The sequence below is a fragment of the Haliotis rubra genome, unplaced genomic scaffold (genome assembly GCF_003918875.1).
Source record: "Haliotis rubra isolate DU_JTF1 unplaced genomic scaffold, ASM391887v1 Scf644, whole genome shotgun sequence".
NCBI lineage: Eukaryota > Metazoa > Mollusca > Gastropoda > Lepetellida > Haliotidae > Haliotis > Haliotis rubra.
In genome coordinates this window covers 232,644-252,503 of record NW_025767351.1, presented here as the reverse complement: position 1 = coordinate 252,503, position 19,860 = coordinate 232,644, and the positions used below count along the sequence as shown (strand labels likewise).

Below are 19,860 nucleotides of genomic sequence, written 5' to 3'. Positions count from 1 at the left end.
TCATGTAGAAGACCTGGGTTCGATTCCCCACATGGGTACAATGTGTGAAGCCCATTACTTGTGTTCCCTGCCGTGATATTGCTGGAATATTGCTAAAAGCGGCGTAAAACTAAATTCCTTCACTCACATCTCTGAACTGAGCTGTGTCCCCTGTGGGATAGCCTAGTGGTTAAAAGCGCTAAAACTAAATTCGTCATGCCAAAGAGACCGGTTCAAATCCCACATGGGTACAATGGGTACAATGTGAAGCCCGTTTCTGGTGTCCCCCGCCATGATGTTGCTGGAATATTGCTAAAAGCGGCGTAAAACCAAACTCAGTCAGTCAGTCAGTCTGAACTGAGCAAGAGAATGGGTAGGTGAATATGTTAACCATAATTCAAGGATATTCCCAGCAAGCACGGGGTGAAATTGTCAATGGTCATTTCTCATTCATTTCTGAGCTCACATAAAACAAGCGATCATCACCCGCTACGGCACTTTCTTTGCCTCAGTCCACGATAATGGATGAAAGGTTATTGTTTTAAGGGCAGAAACTGAGACTGATAGAAGGTTTTATGATATTCCTGTTGAGGGTAAAGTCGACCTCAAGTGTTGAGATAATTTTTCTGAATTAACTCAAAATGTTATCAGTTAATGGAAGCAGATCTTGGATAATTGAGTGTGTGAGGTGTATAGGTTATATGTTTTTGCAAATAACAATTTGTAGGAATTTTTCCATGAATGTGTATGCAGTATGACAGCTTCTTAGTTTGACATTCGTAAGAAGATCTAGAGGCGCAGAATCTCATAAATTAGATTGCTACTTCTGTGCTGTAATAATTCTATATTTTGTAAGTGTGAGAAGTGTTCAGCAGCATCCAGTATTGTACTACCTTTAACCATGATTTTGACATCATCAAGGTCATGCAGATATTTACATTTTCGGATGAATGGAAATCATAAATGTTGGAAGTTGTACATATTCTCTCGCTGACTTGGTTGACTCATGTCATCGGTTCCCAGTTGCACAGATCGATGCTCATGCTGTTGATCACTGGATTGTCTGGTCCAAACTCGATTATTTACAGACCGCCGCCATATAGCTGGAATACTGCTGAGTGCAGTGTAAAACTCAACTCACTCACTCACTCACTTCTGAACCTACATTTGTTTTCTATCCCAGCATTACAAGGAAAAGGTTTACCTCTTGGTAAGGGAGTATGTAGATATTGTGTGTACACGCACCAAGGAGAATGTACTCTAGATGTTGATGTGTGATAGGGAAATCTGTATATTATTATGAAGGGAAGCACATACGTGTATGCACACAAGCTGCACGTGGTAACTTGTTGTCACATGTCTGATGTTGTCAAAGAGAAATCACTGCTCATTACATTATCAAGGACGACAATGATACATATATATATGTCAGTTTATCTGTTGACTCGTGCAGATCCGGATTAGAATTGGTCTTCAAACACCCATGCTTTTCGTAAGAGACAAGTTATCGGATCGGGTTGTAAGCCTCGTTGACTTAGTTGATACATATCATCGTATCCCAGTTGCGTAGATTAATGCTCATGCTGCTGATCACTGGATTGTCTGGTCCAGACTCTATATGGCTGGAATATTGCACATTGAGGCTTAAAACAACAAACCAACCAACAGTATATCTGTAGGTTCAGTAATGACAGTCAGTCTAATGCTAGTATTGATAATTGCAAAAGAGAATGTCATTGTCCTTACAAATGACCTGTATTAAACAAATGACCATATCAAAAACATGTATGACCATGTATGGCGTTATTAGGAGACTTGGAAGATATTGGTTTCGAGAAAGGTCTTTCTATGTTGCAGCAAGCGTAGATACAGTTGTCTGTATAGAGACACTGATTTTGATATCCACCCAGTGCTAACATATCCATCCAGTAATAGAGAATTATAGTGTCAATATGTGTTTGTTACCTTCATGTTGTTAGAATCTGTGTTGTAGCTGCACTAAATATGTGATAAATGATGAGGACCTCTCCTCTCCTAACAGTTGATGCAAGTTAATGATATAGACAAGCAGAGTAACAATTTGAAAGGCATAGTGATGAAATTACTTACTTAACATATCCAGATGACTACAAAATTTTATAACCAAAACCCATTGCTATTGACAGGATTATCAGACAAAAATACTATTGATAGTCTCAACAAAATGATCTGCAAGCGGTGGGGTAGCCTAGTGGTTAAAGCGTTCACTTGTCATACTAAAGACCCGGGTCCGATTCCCCAAATAGGTACAATGTGTGAAGCCCTAGACTGGTGATCCCTGCCGTGAAACTGCAGGAATATTGCTAAAAGTGGTGTAAAACTAAACTCACTTGCTTAATGACCTCCAGTGACAATTAAAGTTCCTGAAACAAGAATATTTGGAGATTTCATTCAAATGAACATGCTACTTAAATACTCTGGCCCCCAGTATTTAGTCGACTACGAACATTTGTTTTTGTCCCAGCGAGACTGGATATTTGGTTTCATTGGTCTTGTAACAAAATGTCTTTCTTCACAGGCAGCATGTCTGGCACAACAACAACCAGCACTGCCTTGGGTGGCATCGGTATTCCCAGCCTGTCGGCCAGCAATATGTCTGGTATCTCTGCCCTCACACAGGGCGGCATGAACGGCGGCATGAACGGCCTAGGTTCCACCTCCAACCCCCAGGGCATTGATGCCCTGAGCCAAGCCTACACTGGTATCCAGCAATACGCAGGTTTGTCAGGTTTACTCACTCCAGGTAAAGGTTCGTTTCTTCATTTTCTACTTTCATTTTGCAGGTGTGTGCCCGTCAGTGTCCGTACATCCGCGTGTCCACTTGTTCGTAGTTTTTGTCTCTCACCCAGCCGACCTGTCAACTCTCCGATAGTGAAGAAACAACCTGAACCTTTTTTGTTATTATACTGAAGACGAATACATTGATTTCAATATATATCTCTTTCCTGCACCTAACCAAATTAATTCTTTGATATAATGGATTTGGATTTTGCACCAGTGTCTGCAAGATAAGATTGCTGAGCTATATTTTAGTGATCACTAATTCTGCACTGAATCTTTACCACTGGTTATAAGCTGAATTAGAAGCATGGTTCCAGTGTGGAGCTCACACAAATGCTAATGGCTTGATAATGCACTTAAAGTCTTGGAAAATTAGCTTCAAATCCTTCACACTTGGGAATCTAAAGCTGAAGCATCGTAGTTAAGATCACTGCTGTATATGCATGGGTTTGGGCAGCGGAGGATCTGTGGCAGTGCTAGGTGGTATTGAAGGTGTAGCAGGATAGGTGGCAGGTCTTTTGCTATGCTGTTTGATCTAACAAGTCACACACTAACTGCTGCAGGCTTCTGCTTACCTCATGGCAGAAGGTGGAACCTGGGACTATCTCTTCACAGTTGGTCTTGATATGCCAGCCACAGGTCACAAGAAGCAATTCTGTGATGGGGATGCCATATTCTGATGTTGACAGGCATTGAGTATTTTCATAAGTGATATTTTCTGTTAATAGTTCAGGTGATAAGTGGGATGGGGGTAACCAAGTAGTTAAAGCGATTACTCGTCACACTGAAGACCCGGGTTCGAGTCCCCACATGGGTACAATGTGTGAAGCCCATTTCTGGAGTACCCTGCCGTGATATTGCTGAAATATTGCTAAAAGTGGCATAAACTAAACTCACTCACTCAGGTGATAAAACATAATCATGGGTTCACTCATTTATTTCTGTCATTATTGGTTGAAATTTTTTGTTAAATGTTTGACAACTGGCATTCGTCCTGGTGAAGAGTTGGCTCAGATTCTGAAAGAGGTAACATGGCTGACTTTGCCGTCTGCTCTTGAAAGTAGCAGCCTGCATTTTACCCTTGGAATGATGTTAAGTGGCATCAGCTGCTTTGTGTATGAAACCAACACTTCCATGAAAACATTCATATGTGAAGGGTGTGTTACTGACAAGTTTGGTTATCTCTCTCATTTGATGAAACCAGTTTGAAGAGTTTCATAGGTCAAGGTGATCAAGGAGGCAAATTGAAACTTGAGATACTGGACAGCTCTAGTTTGAGTGAAGCTTTCTCATTTCATTTCATTTGATTAATTTTGACAAAATTTGGTTTCATGAATGCGTTGTGAATGCTTTGTTTGTTTTTTCCCTGTTGAGTAACAGCTTCACCATGTTGTTTTATCCACAACTAACTCCAGAGTTCGAAATACCCCATATATTAGTGTGCCATGGCACGGTAATTATTGAAATGGCACGGCTAAAAAATGTTCTCGGTGCCCTTTTGACACTCCTGATTTTTCAGAGACATAACTCACAGTTAGTCATTTAATCCCCCAAACAATTATTTTTTTCCAAACTAAGTAATACCATACATATTTGAATGCTCATAAACCCATTTCTTTATTTAACAATAAATTTCAAATGATCATCATCATTGTCATTTATTCTAAAAACATGTGGGCACACTTGATTTCTGAAAGGCACACCTAAAATATTTGTCTGGTGCCCTAAGGCACACTTAGAAAAAAAAGTATTTCTATCCCTGAATATGATGGTCAAAGAATATGCATGTAGGTTTTGTATAGTATAATTGGTGCAGTGCTTTCATTGACTGGCATGTGAAATCGTGCATGCGGACCTGTCTGGATTAATCAACTCAGGATAGTAAACATTTGTAATGTTGAGCAAATGTTGAAATTTGTTATGTGTATCTCGGTAAATTTATCTGCCATTTTGATTCAACCACTATTGTCTAGTTAACTGGTTTGGAAATGTGCGTCCAGATTTTTCCTCATATTTGGTTCTTTGGTGATCAACTTCTTAGTATTATTAAAAATTATTTGAAAATTGTGTGTCACAGAGACATTGGAGCAGTGTAAATATGTCAGTGATTTCACTCATTTGATCTCTTAGTAACATTTTTTCAAAAATAACAGTCAATGCAATATTGAGATTATTGCTAACTAGCCTTCGAAGAGTGTTACAACTTCACTACGCTTCCTTATTATTGATTAGTTAATTCACCTGGTTATGAAGGAATAATCTGCACTAAGGTCATCGCAAGTCAAAGACCATGCAGGATCAAAGGGAAGCAACTCACATATTTTTCACTGCTTTTTGTTCATATGTCAAATCCTGGGTCTGTTTGTGTTCCATTTGTTCTGCTTTGCTTCTTTTTGTCACATTATGAATTGAGTTTGAAAACTGAAATATTTTATTCATGACTAACTGATCTTTAAGTATTATTGCATTGCATGTAATGACCCAGGCATCAATGACTATACATGATAAGGCCTCAAAGTGAGACGTTATCTGTAGGTGGCAACACAAGCTCCATGCATTGGCTGCATGGATAGCTCCTCACCTGCGTAAAATGTCCTGCACTCTCACAGGAATTTTATATACATGTGGTTCTGTTCTGATTCAGTTCTCTTGACAAACTTTGGATAAAAATGTATATGTCTACTCACCTTTTATATCTTTTATCACAACTCCATTATTGCAAAAATATTTAGCCCCAACAGAAATATGGTTTTGACATCTGATACTTACTGTTTGGACTGTTTTTTATTTCCTCTTTACTGATCCTAATTTGATCACAACTAACACGCTACTGCGTTTTGGATTTTAGTGATACTTGTCCATACACATTATTAAGCATGTTTTCCTTTCCATTTCAGCATCTTTCCCCAACGCTTTCAGCAGTCCAACAGCAGCAGCCCAACTTCAGCAAGCTGCAGCCTCTCCTGCAGGGAAGCAGACTGAAGGTGAGTTACTTACCTTGATGAGCTTTTCTCGATCCTTGCTTCATCAATGCAAATAGTTGCAAGACTTGTGGAGAACCATCGAGCAATATTTGCTTTTGGATACCAGAACTTTAAAGCCGTATTAATGTATCTTCAATGCTACTTGAAGGCAGTATTTAATCATATTGTCATCTATTGGCGAAAATAGTTTTTCACAGACATAAAGTTTGTCCCTGACGTCTCAAGTATTAACCATGTTGCACACTAACATCTGAGTGTGGGTGGTTGTCAGGAAGAACTAGTGTGACATTGGTGGAACTGTTGTAGCACTTGTTGGGTTTTCATTGTGTGTGTGTCCCAGCACCCTGCTTCTCTCTGCTTGGATTACTCACCTCATACTGTCAGAGCCCTCTGCCCTGTTTCCTTCCTCTCCTCTACACATTACTCACTAAGTATGTCCATGCGGTCAGCCTTCAGTAATTATCTATCTTCCTAATCTGTCTCAAAAACATAATCCAGCATCTGGCCCCAAACTGTTCATCCTCATTTTCAGAAGATTATGTCCAAAATAAACTTGTCTTGATTATGAATTTTCAATCCGTTTCAAAAGGTTCCTTCCGTGTCTAGTCCCAAACTGTTTGTCCTCATTTGCAGAAGATTATGTAAGAAATAAACTTGTCTTGACTATACACTAGATAAATCCATGTTGGGCATCAATTCATGCCTTGAAGATAAGTCCCAAACTCAAAACACTTCTGATGATGATTTTCAGGTTTATGTTCTTTTTTCACTGCATCCCAGTGATAATTCTGGAATTTTATTGATCAAAGAGTCAGAAAACCCTTTTTGGAAAAGATGGTTATATGTATGGGAGTGCTTTAACTACGAGTCAAAGGCGTTGAACTTGAATATTGGTTGTATAGAGCTTTTGGCAGTGGCTACCAGTATTAGATTCTAATATATTTTGTGAAGACATTTGCTATATGTTTTCCTCAGACACTTTGTTTTTTTTGTTGTTGCATGAAATTTAATTTGCTAAATGTTTTCCCTTCAGTTTTGGTTATCCTTTTATATCAACGTCTGCAGGAATTTAGTGTGTCTGTTGAGGACATGCAAGGTTCTTTCATCAGTGCAGTTCTGTCTTCCATGGCACTTCTTTCTGAATTCTCCTGGGTGTCCCAGTTGTTAGTGTGATAGTTTTGCTGCCAAAGGTTCGAGTTCAGTCCCCATGATGAACTGTTTGATACTGGGTGTCATGTACAGGGCTCTTTAATTCCACTCGTCCGCTCGTATTGATGAGTCAAATTTGTTTCGGGCAAGGTGTGAAGAACATAATTTGCTTGTCCTAGAGGACGAGTACGTTTTCTCACCCAAAAGTAACATTTTTCTTTTTCCTTGAAGTTAAGCTATCTTAAACTTTGAACGAATTTAATTTTGTCAAAGATTTTGTACAGACGACAAAGTAAATAATGTTTTTTCTAGTTTTATTCCAAGCAAACATTTTGAAATAAAAATAATTTAAATTTATATTCATTGTGATGCATGATCAATAGGGCAAGTACAAGTTTTAGAAGGACGAGTGGAAAGTTCATATTACACGCCCTGTATGGAGAGTGCAGATTTAATTTTTCGAGCCCTGATGTTGCCAAGTGCCTGAAGTGACATAAAATCTCTTGGTGCACCTTCGTTTTCTACATGTGTATGTTACCTTGTTAGGGAAACATTTCAAGCAAGGAACTTCAACTAAATATTTCAAGTAATTTGTCTTACATACAATTATTATTAGAAATTGTCCTGTGATTTTCATAGGAGAGATTGTAATACGTATTTACCCTGACTTTTTGTCTTCATCTTTTGAGCTCTTAGTAGTCACAGGGATGAAGTTATTCCACATGATACCATATTCCTCTCCACTCTCTTCTGTCCACCACTGTGTACTTACAAGTTACTCTATATGGTAAACCTACCATGGCCAGGGTGCACAGCCGTCTCTCCAATGCATGTGACACTGGTATATTCCTCCTATTTAAACCTGTCCTGAACTTAATCCTTACTAGGTGCTGTGGTCCTAAGGTAGCTGACAGGGTAGTAGGTAGCCCTACCAGGGCCAGGGTGCACAGCCCTGTCTCCAATGCACGTGACACTGGTGAATTCCTCCTGCTTTAGCCTGTCCTAAACTTAGTCCTTATTTGGTGCTGTGTCCTAAGGTAGCTGACAGGGTAGATGGTAGCCCTACCATGGCCAGGGTGTTCGTTCTCTCTTTCCAGTGCACATGATACTGGTGTATTCCTCCTATTCAAGCCTCCTCAAATGTTGATCCTTACTTGGTGCTGTGATCTAAGGTAGCTGACAGGGTAGATGGTAGACCTACCAGGGCCAGGGTGTTCGTCTCTCTTTCCAGTGCATGTGATACTGGTGTATTCCTCCTATTCAAGCCCACCCCCACCCCAAACCTCAATCCTTACTTGGTGCTATGTCTTAAGACTGCTGAAGGGGTAGATGTACCATGGATTAGTAGGGTACACGAGTATTCCAGTCCATCCATCCATGTCTCTACACCGGAAAATTGCTGTAGACCTACCTAGCTTGGTTATAGTGCTCTGTCCCCTTACCAGACAAGTCATATCAATGTATTCCAGCCTATACCACCATAATTCCTGGTGTGTTCAACGGGTGGGGAATTGTAAAGTAGGCTTTGGATGTCACTGATTTTCAATGTTTATCTTGTCTCGTTGGATTTAAAGAACATTCTAGTTCTTGGATATTTACACGGTTGATGGAACAGCAAATTGGTGTATAGCGACGACGTCATAGTCCTAACTGCCAGTTCACCTGATGAAGGGACCTGGAATGGTCTCGAAACATCATGAGAGAAATTAAAAAGAAGTTTAATCCATAAAAATATCTTGGACATCAATGTACAACTTCTAAATGCCACTGAAAGACAGCAAATTGAAGCTAAATCATTAAGACATACTTCTTCAGCAGGTCATCGAAATCAGGAATCAAAACAGAAATTGTCTAAAAAAAATTAAATATCTATTCTTAAACCACAGTTACTGCCAAGGTAGATTTGATGCATTCCCATTCTGATAACATCAGTAGACACATACCTAATGAAAGAAGCCAAGATGGTTATCCAATTTGAGTGGGTATTGTTGTAACCCAAGTCGTGCTGGTGATGGGATTTTAGGAGTGACATCCCCTTCATGTTGATGGGAGTGTAAAAGTAGTGTCCCTCCCTTCTGGTGTAGAAAGGAGGGTGGTGTCTGCCTCGTGCTGGTGATGGGGAACGTAAGAGTGGTGTCCCTCCCTCTAATGTTGATTAGAGCAATGCTACCTCCCTGATGCTGATGGGAGATTGAAAGAGGTGTCCCCCCTCCTGATGGTGATGGGAGTGTAAGAGTGGTAGTTTGACCTGGTGTCCGTTGTGTTATAGGAACAGAGTGGGGACTTTACACTGCTAGTGCAGGGGAAGATCACAGCAGTAGCTTTCAAGGGAAGGCCTTGTATCAGCTTTGTGGACTTTACACCAAAAATTACGGTAAATTAGATGCCGGTAGATTTTAATCTAGAAGGGTTGTGGGAACAAGACTAGGGTTTTTATTGTAGATGGTATTTTCTGTAATTTCCCTCATGTTTTTATATTACTGACAACAGCTTCTGTCTTTGTGAACTTTCTCTTTCTTTCAACTTTCAAATGTGATTAATCTGCACTTCTTAAAGCAATAACTTGCACTGCTTTAGCTATTGTTACATCATGCTTTATCTGTATGTGGATTCAACTTCAGAAGCATTTCCTTACAGGGACTTGACATTCATTAACACAATTTATTCATAAAGTGATCTTTCAAATTCATGTAACTGATTCTCAATCATATGATTTTACAAATCTTCTCTCAAAGTCAAATGAGTTCTGATATTTGTGACAATAAATTGAACATGTAAAAGGAATATTGAAATGACTAATTCTTATTTGAAATAATATGTATTCCAAAGAGTGCTACAAAAGTAAAATCATAATCCCTTCCATGCCCCATGGATAGATTGTTTCATAGAGATATCTGAAGTTTAGTCCCTATTTCTGCTGTGCAAGGTGAGACATGTTGTTTTCCATGTTGCTGCTGTGCTGTGCTGACCTGCTGTTGAGATTCACCTCATATATCATCAGTAGCTTCGATTTCAGGCCCGGAGGGAGCCAACCTGTTCATCTATCATCTCCCACAAGAATTCAGTGACCATGATTTAATGCAGATGTTTGTGCCGTTTGGAAATGTGATCTCAGCAAAAGTTTTCATTGACAAACAAACCAACCTCAGCAAGTGCTTCGGTAAGTAATGCAGTATTAGACAAAGTTGTTGTTCATGATGACCACCTCTGATTTAATCTATGACTGTCAAACTTTGACCATCAGTCATTGTCCAGTCAAATTCCTTTTGGAATTGGAAGTTTAGCTAATGATGATCCTTATGTTAAAAGCTCTTCTCAAATGATTGGTGAAGTTTAGAATAGCCCTTCAGGAGTCCACAATAATCGAAAGTAGGCCATGCTTGCCACAAGCGGCGACTAATGATATAGTGTGCTCTTTTTTTATGCATATTATTTATAACTGCTCACATCCACACTATTGATGTCAATCAGATCATTGTGTAGTCTAGACTTAATTTGTACAGACTGCCATCTTACAGGGAATATTGCTGAATGTCAGAGTTAAGACAACAAATAATTCCAGTGGAAGCCAAAGGCCAGTATGGCTGCATTTCTGTGATGAGTAGGCATGCTGGAGTCTTACAATTATTGTTTCAAAACAAACTTGCCTGTATTTCTGGTCTGTCAGCACCATGTTGCAGTTACGGTTTCCAAAATTGTAATATCGTTGACCTGAAATATGTGTGAACGGAAATAATTTTCAAAGCTGTATTAAATCAAAATTCGCAAATCTAAACACACACACACACACACACACAGAGAGAGAGAGAGTGTCGAAAAATAGAATAGGCTTGTGCGTCAGATGATTACCGGTTTGTAATTTCAGCAATAATCTGTAAGCCTTTGTGTTGATGTGCTCGAAATGTTTAGTCTTGATTGTAACAGTTTCTCTGCCTGAGAGCTGTAAGTAGTGACAATACCATACCCTGATGCAGGTTTTGTGAGCTACGACAACCCCATGTCGGCTCAAGCAGCAATACAGGCCATGAACGGGTTCCAGATCGGCATGAAACGCCTCAAAGTCCAGTTAAAGCGTCCAAAAAACGACAGCAAGCCCTACTAGCTAGCTGTTTGTTAGCACGGTGAGTACCCCCAAGGTAGGAGCTTATCAGTAAATGCCATGCTGACAACAGTCCTGACTGTCGAGTTCCACAGGTGAACATATGGTGGGCAGAGAGGTACATGACAGTCTAAACATAGGTGGCGTTGAGAAGAAGGGACACTCATTGACTCATGCACAGACAGATTTGTCTGTGTGGTGCTTGTCTGTTCTTATGATTTTCTAAGAAATGCAAGTTACTTGGTGATAAATTTTCATGTGTTGAAAATGTACACTGCAATCCTAACATTGTTGTGATGGTCTATGTCTCAGTCATTGTCCCAAGTCGAGATTCAGCCCTTTTGTTCTTAAATTTTAACACTTTCATTGAAGAATTTGTGACACACGTTTCGATAAAATGAACACAAGGTCAGATTTAATGTTGCTGTAAAGATAGACATATCTGTTATCAGAATGAAGTTTTTTTAAATCATTGTTTTAAATGTCACATTGGACAATGGATATGGCAGTTTTGAACAGTTTACAACAGCGATAATCATTGCAAGATTGTCAGATATACAGTATATATTCAGAATCGGTATATAATTTTAACCATTGGATTTATGAGCTGTTCTAATACTCTCAACACTGTCTCAGGTTGAAAGATTGTCATCTACCTCTGTCTTGCCTGTATCTGATATCCTGACAAGATGGACATGGTTTGGATATTGATGTCCTGCAACAGTGTGTAAACAGCAGAGATGACCCAGCTGTTTGTTGCCAGTGACTGTCCATCTTCAGTGTTTTTTTGTCCCCCCATGTTTGTCCTGTCCTTCTGTATGCTCTATCAATGAGTCTTGGCACCATTAATGGCATGCTTTGTCTTGGTTCAGGAAAAATAGGATGTGTGGGCTTTGATGTCAGTGGCAGTGGTCGTATAATATGGAAGGTGACGATAAGCTGGAAGGTTAATGCATTGGAAGATATATTTGAAAACCCACTTCTTCAAAATGGCATACAACTGAAAACTTTGTGTCAGAGCTCCTCTAAGCGCCTTCGAGCAGACTTTCACGTACAGGAAACAAGCGCTATGTAAATGACTAGTTTGATGATGAATAGCAAAAGAATATATTTGGCACGAATGAAACCATCAGACAGGGAAGGTTATACTGAAAGTTTTTACCTTTAGTAGAGAATATGTCGAGACCTTGTCATTTTTGACAGTGGATTGTCAGGGAGTAATAACAGCTTATTGTCCAGTGCTTCAGTGAGAAGTAAATTCAGGGGATACTCATGAATACGGAAAGGACACGGTTAAGTTTTTTTGATTTAGTGATAGTCACCCCAGGATTTGAATAAATTTTGACAGTGTATGGCTAGGAACTTATGGTATCCAAAATGTCTGTTATCTGTCAATGGGCAAGATTTATTCCGAAGACATCATATCTGAACTGATGTTTCTGGAGACACGTTTTGTTGTGTGTTAGGTTGTCCTGTACGGGTTGTCCTGTATGGGTTGTCCTGTATGGTCTCCTAGTGCTAGCCCCTCTGCGATTTGATAACCCAGCCACCTGTTTGTCTGTCTCTCCTTGCTCTCTGGCTTCTGTCTGGCCTTTGTGTTCTCCCTCATCCACCTGCTGTTGTTGGCCATGAGGTCCATGACCTGGCTCCATCTCTCTCCTACTCGCAGGACTCATTCTCTGGCTCTTTTACTTCCCAACCTTCAAAATGTATGAATCATGAACTTGGATTTTGGTGCATGTTATGAAGGATGTTTTGTACGGCATGGGCAGGTTTCTGATGTTTGTGTGGTGTGCTGTCTGTGTGGTTTGTTGTGTTTCTGTTGTATCAGGGGTTCAATTTTTTTTTTTAAAAAGCCACTTGCCACAAGTGTAACTTGTCCTGACTAATTTTCCTCTTGCCCTGATTTTATGACATAATCATGATGATGTAATTATGAAAGAATAAATCAACATGGTATTTGATGTTAATGTTTACTGGACTATTTATTGAAAATTGATAAATAGCAAAGAAAGATAACTCTACTATATTATCATTGCAAAATTTAATAGCTACATTTTGAGCAGATATGAAATTAAGATCCAAGTTTATTTGCAGTTTGAAACCATAAGTGGAAATTATCTAGTAGCCCACGGACAAGTAAGATACCATTATTTGATTGCCCGAAATGAAAACTGAATTGCCCCGGGGTTCGGGCGATGGGATTTTTGAACCCCTGTGTATGGTGTGAAAACTTGCCAAATACATGTCATACTGTGAAGTTGTCATAAATTGAATGCAGTTAAGGAACATTTTCATGGAATGATAGTGCAGGTACATTTCTTGTGAACTCAAATCAGTTTTTCTCAGCGTGATTATTGAGGCATCAGTCCTCCAATCATGACACTATTCTGTTCTGTCCCATTCCTCTGTGAATCCTTAACCATCACTTCTGTTAATCTAACAGTATCACCCCATTTAAACAAAGGCCAGACTGACTAAATCCAACTGCTTGGGGCAATGTTTTTAATTTGTTTTCTTTTTGCTTCTTTTCTATGTAGATGACCGTGCCGTGCGTCGTGGCGTGTTACCCATGTTGCCGTGCTGTCCTTCATGTCTCCTCAAACAAATGAGTTTGCCTGTCACGTAAATAGCTGTTGTCACTGTAGCCCGCTAGCTTCCTCCGACATCAACGATTGGTTGATTCTCTCGCCCGACCGACCGACTGACCCTGATCTTGGGTCAAGGTTAATCCTCCCTAAGCAATGTGATCAGCATGGTTCTGGGCTACAGACTGCTGAAAGTGATAAATAACTGTGGTTGGGCGAGAGAGGGAGATGTGGTTTGTTTTATTCAAGTTCTCGTCCAAGGTGTACATGTTTCTGTATTGGGGTACCATTGTTGGGCGACACGATAGAGATGGTGGCACTGCCTGCAAGACGACAGCGGAAATGTGTTCAGTGATTCAAGCGATATCACCCATCATTTTGGTGAAGGAATTGTATTTGATTTTAATTTTGTTCTTTTATGCTTATTAAGACTGCAGGGATTACTTGTATCAAGTTGAGGTAGTTCAACATCAGCCTTAATCATGCTTTAGCCATATGAATATGATCCATGCTGTGTCCATTGATTATCCAAAGAGTGCTTATGGATAGAGATTTCAGATTTGCAGTTTAGATGCTTTTTTGCTTGCATATAGTCCAGAGAAAGATTTCATACCAATTATTTCCATAACTATTCCATAAGCCTGTCTTGCCATTGTATTATGTCTCAAGCAACTATGGAATCCTTACAGTATTAATGTCGCCTCAAAATCTGCACTTATATTACTAATCCCCAAACTTACACACTTTGCCGATTACATATTACTTGTGCCGGGACAACCTGAACAGTTCTATCAAGTGAATCCGAGTCAGGAGAATGTTCCGTGGCTGTGTTGGAAACCTATCCCTGCAGTCTTATGATCCACCATGAATTGTTATGCTAGACTTGGCCTCAGAGCCCGTAGTAAGGATAGTTGGTTTCTATGTGGATTCTCGCTACTCCAGGCCTTACGTTCTGTACCCAGATAGATGGAAACTGTTTCAATGTAGTTCATTTTATTTTCAATTTATATTTTAACATGTTTACTGTACCAAAGGGATCATTGTTTCTAATTCATGTTGTTTCATGCCACGTTTCATTTTCATGGTGGTTCGGAGTCTTCGATATTCAAGCTCCATTTTAGTTAAATGTCTCTTCATGACAATGTGGAGAATGTTTGCATTTAATATTATTTGTCTCATGTACATATACATTAGTAGGTGGGGAATAAACCTGAGAACATATTCTTGAAGTATTTATTACAAGGAGAGATTGTCATCATGTTACTTGACGTATTCAGAAGCTAATATCCTATAATACTGTAAAACAGGAAGGGACTTGTGTCACAGAATATTGCTTGATTTCATCAATGATTTGTGCAACCATACCTCATTCAGATTGGTAAAAAGGCCCTTAATTTAACATCTTTGTTCAATTTCTAGCTGTATCATGTCCGATATGTATGAAATGCCAATAGCTACAGGTGTAAATTAACAGTTCATTGCAGATCGCATTATCATGTAGAGTTTGTGAATCAGGCCCTTCCTGTGTCTGTCAGTTCCCCTGCTGCAAAGGTACCCCATTATTTAGTAAATGCAAGAGTTAGACCTTCTTGACTTCATCGTCTAACAACAAATGCTGCCTTATATTGTGAAGGAGAGGAACATTTTAGACATGTAATGTACTTCAGTTCTTTCTCAACAAAGTGATAACTTGTTTGCAGTGTTCGTTCTTTTTTTTAAATGAAAAGTTGTTGATGTTTATCGAGTTTTCTTGTTACAATGTGTGAAAATCAAAAAATTAATCTCATTTAAATGTTGTGGAGTTTTCCCTTTAAGTGAAAGTTTGTTTTTGAGGACTGTATTTACTGGTGTTGAGTGAGTCGTTTGAAATCATATGCTGAGTAGAATGGTGTGTCTCGTTATCTGCTCGTTGAGGCAAAATAGCCTTGAACCTTAGACAGTAGCTTGGGGGCGTCCGTATAACTCTTGAACTTGTAGACATTTTACATTTTCAACTTTTGTAAACATCTATTCATATTTATGTCAGTTTTATAAATGTAGATGTGGCACATATGTAGCCGAAATACTTGATTGTTTATGTTGAAAATTTAAGACTTGTTAACATATCAGTTGTGTTTAAAATATTTTATAGAAGTATTTTTCATTACGATGCTGTCTCATTGCTTCGAGTTACCATTTCCAGAATCAAAAGTACTAAATCATGCATTGCAGGAAGAAATAAGATGTAAATGTCAAATTATGTTCGCCACTTCCATTTTGTGTGCTGTTGAATATGACCAAGTGTGACCAGCCGAGAAAACTGATGTAAACCCAGGTGAATGTTCTATGTAAGCAGCAGACAATCGGGGTCAGGTTAGGTCGAAGACATCGTCAGTAGGAATATATCCAAATTACTTCAGTGGTATCTAGTCATAAGCTGACCCAAAAAAGCGATCTTTGTGGAAAGAGTGATATTTATTTTGTGGATGTTTTGTTAACTTGATTAAAATCATACTTTGCAAACTTGAGTGTTCATCTTTTTGAGCCAATCAAAGATTTCTGCATGGTTTATGTGTAAGTTCTGTAAAAATACCTCATTGTGTCCTTTCTCTGTAGCTTTAAACTATTTCCCCAAACTTACAACGCTGGTTCTGTTTCTTGAGGTTACAACAGTAGTACAGTTTTTGTTTCATAACAGGACTCTGTTAAGCATACTGCAAAACAAAAGTTGAGGACCACTGATTCTTTGCTATGATTATTGTTAATCTGTCATGTTATGTTGTGACATGTTATGGCATGACATGACAAACTACAGTCGAATAAAAGAATCCGCGATCCTTAGCTTTTTTTTAGTGGTATGCAATTGTCTTGTTTAGTCGCGTACTTGCACAGTCGATGTTCTCTATAGCTGCTTGCCTTGCATGCTACATAGTTGAACCAAAGAGTAGATTTAGCATCTGCATAGACCATAGTTTTACAGCATATTTTTTAACTGTAGATACTTACTACGTAGTTAGACCATATCAAAATTTTACCATGTCTCCAATTTTTGTGGATAACCTTATATGTGTATTTGAGATTGGAAACTTACGACTTACTTGAACTAGTGATGTGTCATGTTTGTACATGTGTTTGATTTGTTTACAAGATAGATTTTTTTTTTAAAAACACACAAGACATGCTGCATGAGTGACTCTGGAAGTATTTTTTATTACAGTTGTATGTTCTGGTTGTGATCCCAATAGTTAATACCTTTGTCAATTATGAGTAAAGTTTGCAATTATTTTACTTGTTACAACAGTTCACAATCGTATGCTTAACATCATTTTAGGTTCCGCAGATTAGTCACAGTCAGCCAATACGGAAATAGTTTGTCCCTTTGAAGTTGCTCTTATAAGATGTACGGTTACAAGTGTGTTACGTTGTATGTAAGCCCTCCAATATTTGAACACTTTGAATGAGTGAGTGGCTTTGTAGTCCATGTGTTGACTTGTGAAGATCAGACGAAGATTTCATTTGCATGGTTTGGTATTCTTGGTCTCCGGTATGATGTGATGGCACTGCTGCTTAAGTGGTGGCAACTGTAACAGCCCATACCGTTTGGTTTCTGCTTCACAGAACAGTATTCACCAGACTTATCACTCTCATTTGAATTTGTAATCTTCAGTTATAATAATCCTTCCTAAAGCAAAACATGCATGTTGATGCCCTCAGATCCGTTTGTCTGGCTGTGACTTGTCTTGATCCCCGGAGTTGATTGGACCCCCCTACCAATTTGCTGTCGGCACAAACTCAGGACTATGTGTTCTCTGTCCATGTTGTTCCATTCGGGCACGTCTTGCTTTAAAAGCAACACAATTTATTACTGGGTACCCATTTTTAACGCACCAAGCCTAACCTGTTACTTTGCAGTCTCGTTTAGTTTCACAGCTGTTTAACAGTATTGAGTCTTTCCTGTTCAGAGTATGTTGGATATAAACATTTGTTACAAAATCTTCATACCTCAGGTTCGTTGAATGTGTGTACATTTGGTGATCGACCCAAATCAGTATATATCTTGTATTATGGACATAGCGATGCGCTGTGGATCAGCGAGATGTGATTCCTTGGGTGATATCAAAAACGTGTCTGTCTAGCTGATATTTGGTTCTGCCCCTATCAGTATTTTGCATTTATTTATCAATCAAAATCAAAGCATTCAACTAGCATTACAAGTGCTTCATGTTGCGTTTTCGTCACACTATCTTTTAAATGACCAAATGAGGAGGAAAATCAAAAGGTATGATTGAGTATATTATGTGTATTTCTACTGTCAATGATATTGTCAAATTTTACTTGCTGGTCACAGTTTACAATGGGACTGGTATGATAATTGTGTTCACAAAACTGTCAGCACAAGATGGTGGCAAGAGGAGACTGTTCATTTGAAGCTTTACCAGAATTTGGAATTTGGTGAAAACAGTTCAAGAAGTTGTGAATATTATATCTCTTTCATCTGAACTCGTTAAAAGGAGAGTATTAATTGGAAAGTGCAGTCCTATATACTGGCTACCTTTGAGGTTCACATGAGTAGTTTGATGCCTTGTCACCAACTTGTGAAGCAGATGTGCAGGATAATTGAGGGTCCTGCTATTTTCTTGCCTTACTCAGTACTTGACGACATATCTAGTCAGATGAGACCTAAATCCTATAGTGGAATAGAAACAGCATCTGTATATTGGCTGCCATGTCCTTCCCTAGCCATTACATATAGATGGACGTGACATTTCATTTAACTGGGCTGCAGTAGACCCAAGACGTCTCGCTTGACGACAGCAGGGTATAGGGGAGAAATACACTTAATTGTATATTTGTATTCATATGAACTTGATTATTATCAAAATTGTGATATTTTTCACCTCTATTCTTCATGCTCATTTTTGTCAATTCATGAATGCTAGAATTGCACCCTCAGTATTTCATATTTCTTAATGGATATTTGCATCGGTGATGTGTTTATCAGGCCCCATGCTTATATGGTTGTGAGATGATGCCCTGAATCTGGACCTGGAGCTCTGGTTGAGTCCAGGGCAACAGTTCCCCATTTTCTGCTGCAGCCCAGTCGCCAGATCACAGTAGTTGGTATAGAGGTTTGTTAACCAGGTAACTCAGCATGTAGATATTGGCCCCGCCTGCCTGCCACCACTGGACTCGACTGACAGAAAGCAGATTTTACCTATTTTATTGTCCTAACTTTGATGTGTCTCCCTGTGGCCACAGTGTGTGGTTTCTATCTTGTATTAGTTCGCATTGTGATGTGGTTTGGCAATGTACAGAATGAGAAAGGTATTAAACTTTATTGATATAACATGGTTTGTTATGTTTGTCATTACAATTTCAAGGATGTGAACACCTGTCTTAACAGTATTTTGTAAATAAGTATTTTCTTTGCTCAAACACCTCAAAAGACATAGCCTAGTGGTTATTGAGTAAGACCTTGTCAATATGTTAATTTCTGTGTCCCCGGCCGTGCATGTTGCTGGAATACTGTGCCAAACTCAGTCATCAGTCAAAAGCATGACCATTATTGGTTATTGTCAATATCCCCATTGTAAATACTGTGCTTGATCTCGCTGACTTGGGTAACTCATATCCCCATTGTACAGATCAATGCTCATGATAACTGGATTATCTGGTCCAGACTTGATTATTCACAGACTGTCGCCATATTGCTGGAATACTGAGTGCGTCAGTAAACAAAAAAAGTGCTTGTTTTGTACCCTGCCCATGATTCCAGGCAGAAAAGGTCAGAATTGTAGCATGCTTGCTGAATGGAGCAGAAATACTACATGCATATGAATGCATCCTCTAAATAATTCTGAATTGTACAAATCAGTGATTGAGGAGCGTTGTTTTGGTCAGTTTCAGGACAGTCAGGTTGCTTAGGACATGTTCTTGACCAAAATCTGCATTTTGTTTTTGATGTTATACTTAGGCGATATCTATCAGCTGGTTTACTAGGTGCAGACTTACTTACAGGCCACAGTGCAAGTTACTGTAGTGTGAACACCAGAAACTAGGCTTGTCAAACAATATTGTGTGCAGTCAGATTACATTTTCGTTGCAAGTTCGTTATTAAAACCCATCTGAGTATAAAACAATGGATGCTGTGATCGCATACCAGCTGTACGTTGCTTGACCCGATGGCCAGAAGAAAATGCCAGAAGGCCTTGCTGTGGGGCAGTGATTTGCAATATAACGAGTGAGTGAGTAGCAATATTCC

The 19,860-nt window shown here is 39.1% G+C and overlaps 1 protein-coding gene across 1 annotated transcript in view; it reads left to right on the top strand.

Moving 5' to 3' along the window:
* LOC124256936 (CUGBP Elav-like family member 2) overlaps nt 1-18,945 on the top strand; it is a 230,882-nt gene extending 211,937 nt beyond the window's left edge. Inside the window, 6 exon segments of the mRNA XM_046690901.1 lie at nt 2,537-2,737; nt 5,697-5,783; nt 9,202-9,306; nt 9,949-10,092; nt 10,907-11,053; nt 13,572-18,945. Coding sequence (XP_046546857.1) covers nt 2,537-2,737; nt 5,697-5,783; nt 9,202-9,306; nt 9,949-10,092; nt 10,907-11,034 — 665 coding nt within the window. The 3' untranslated portion in view covers nt 11,035-11,053; nt 13,572-18,945.
* The last annotated feature ends 915 nt before the right edge of the window (nt 18,946-19,860 follow it).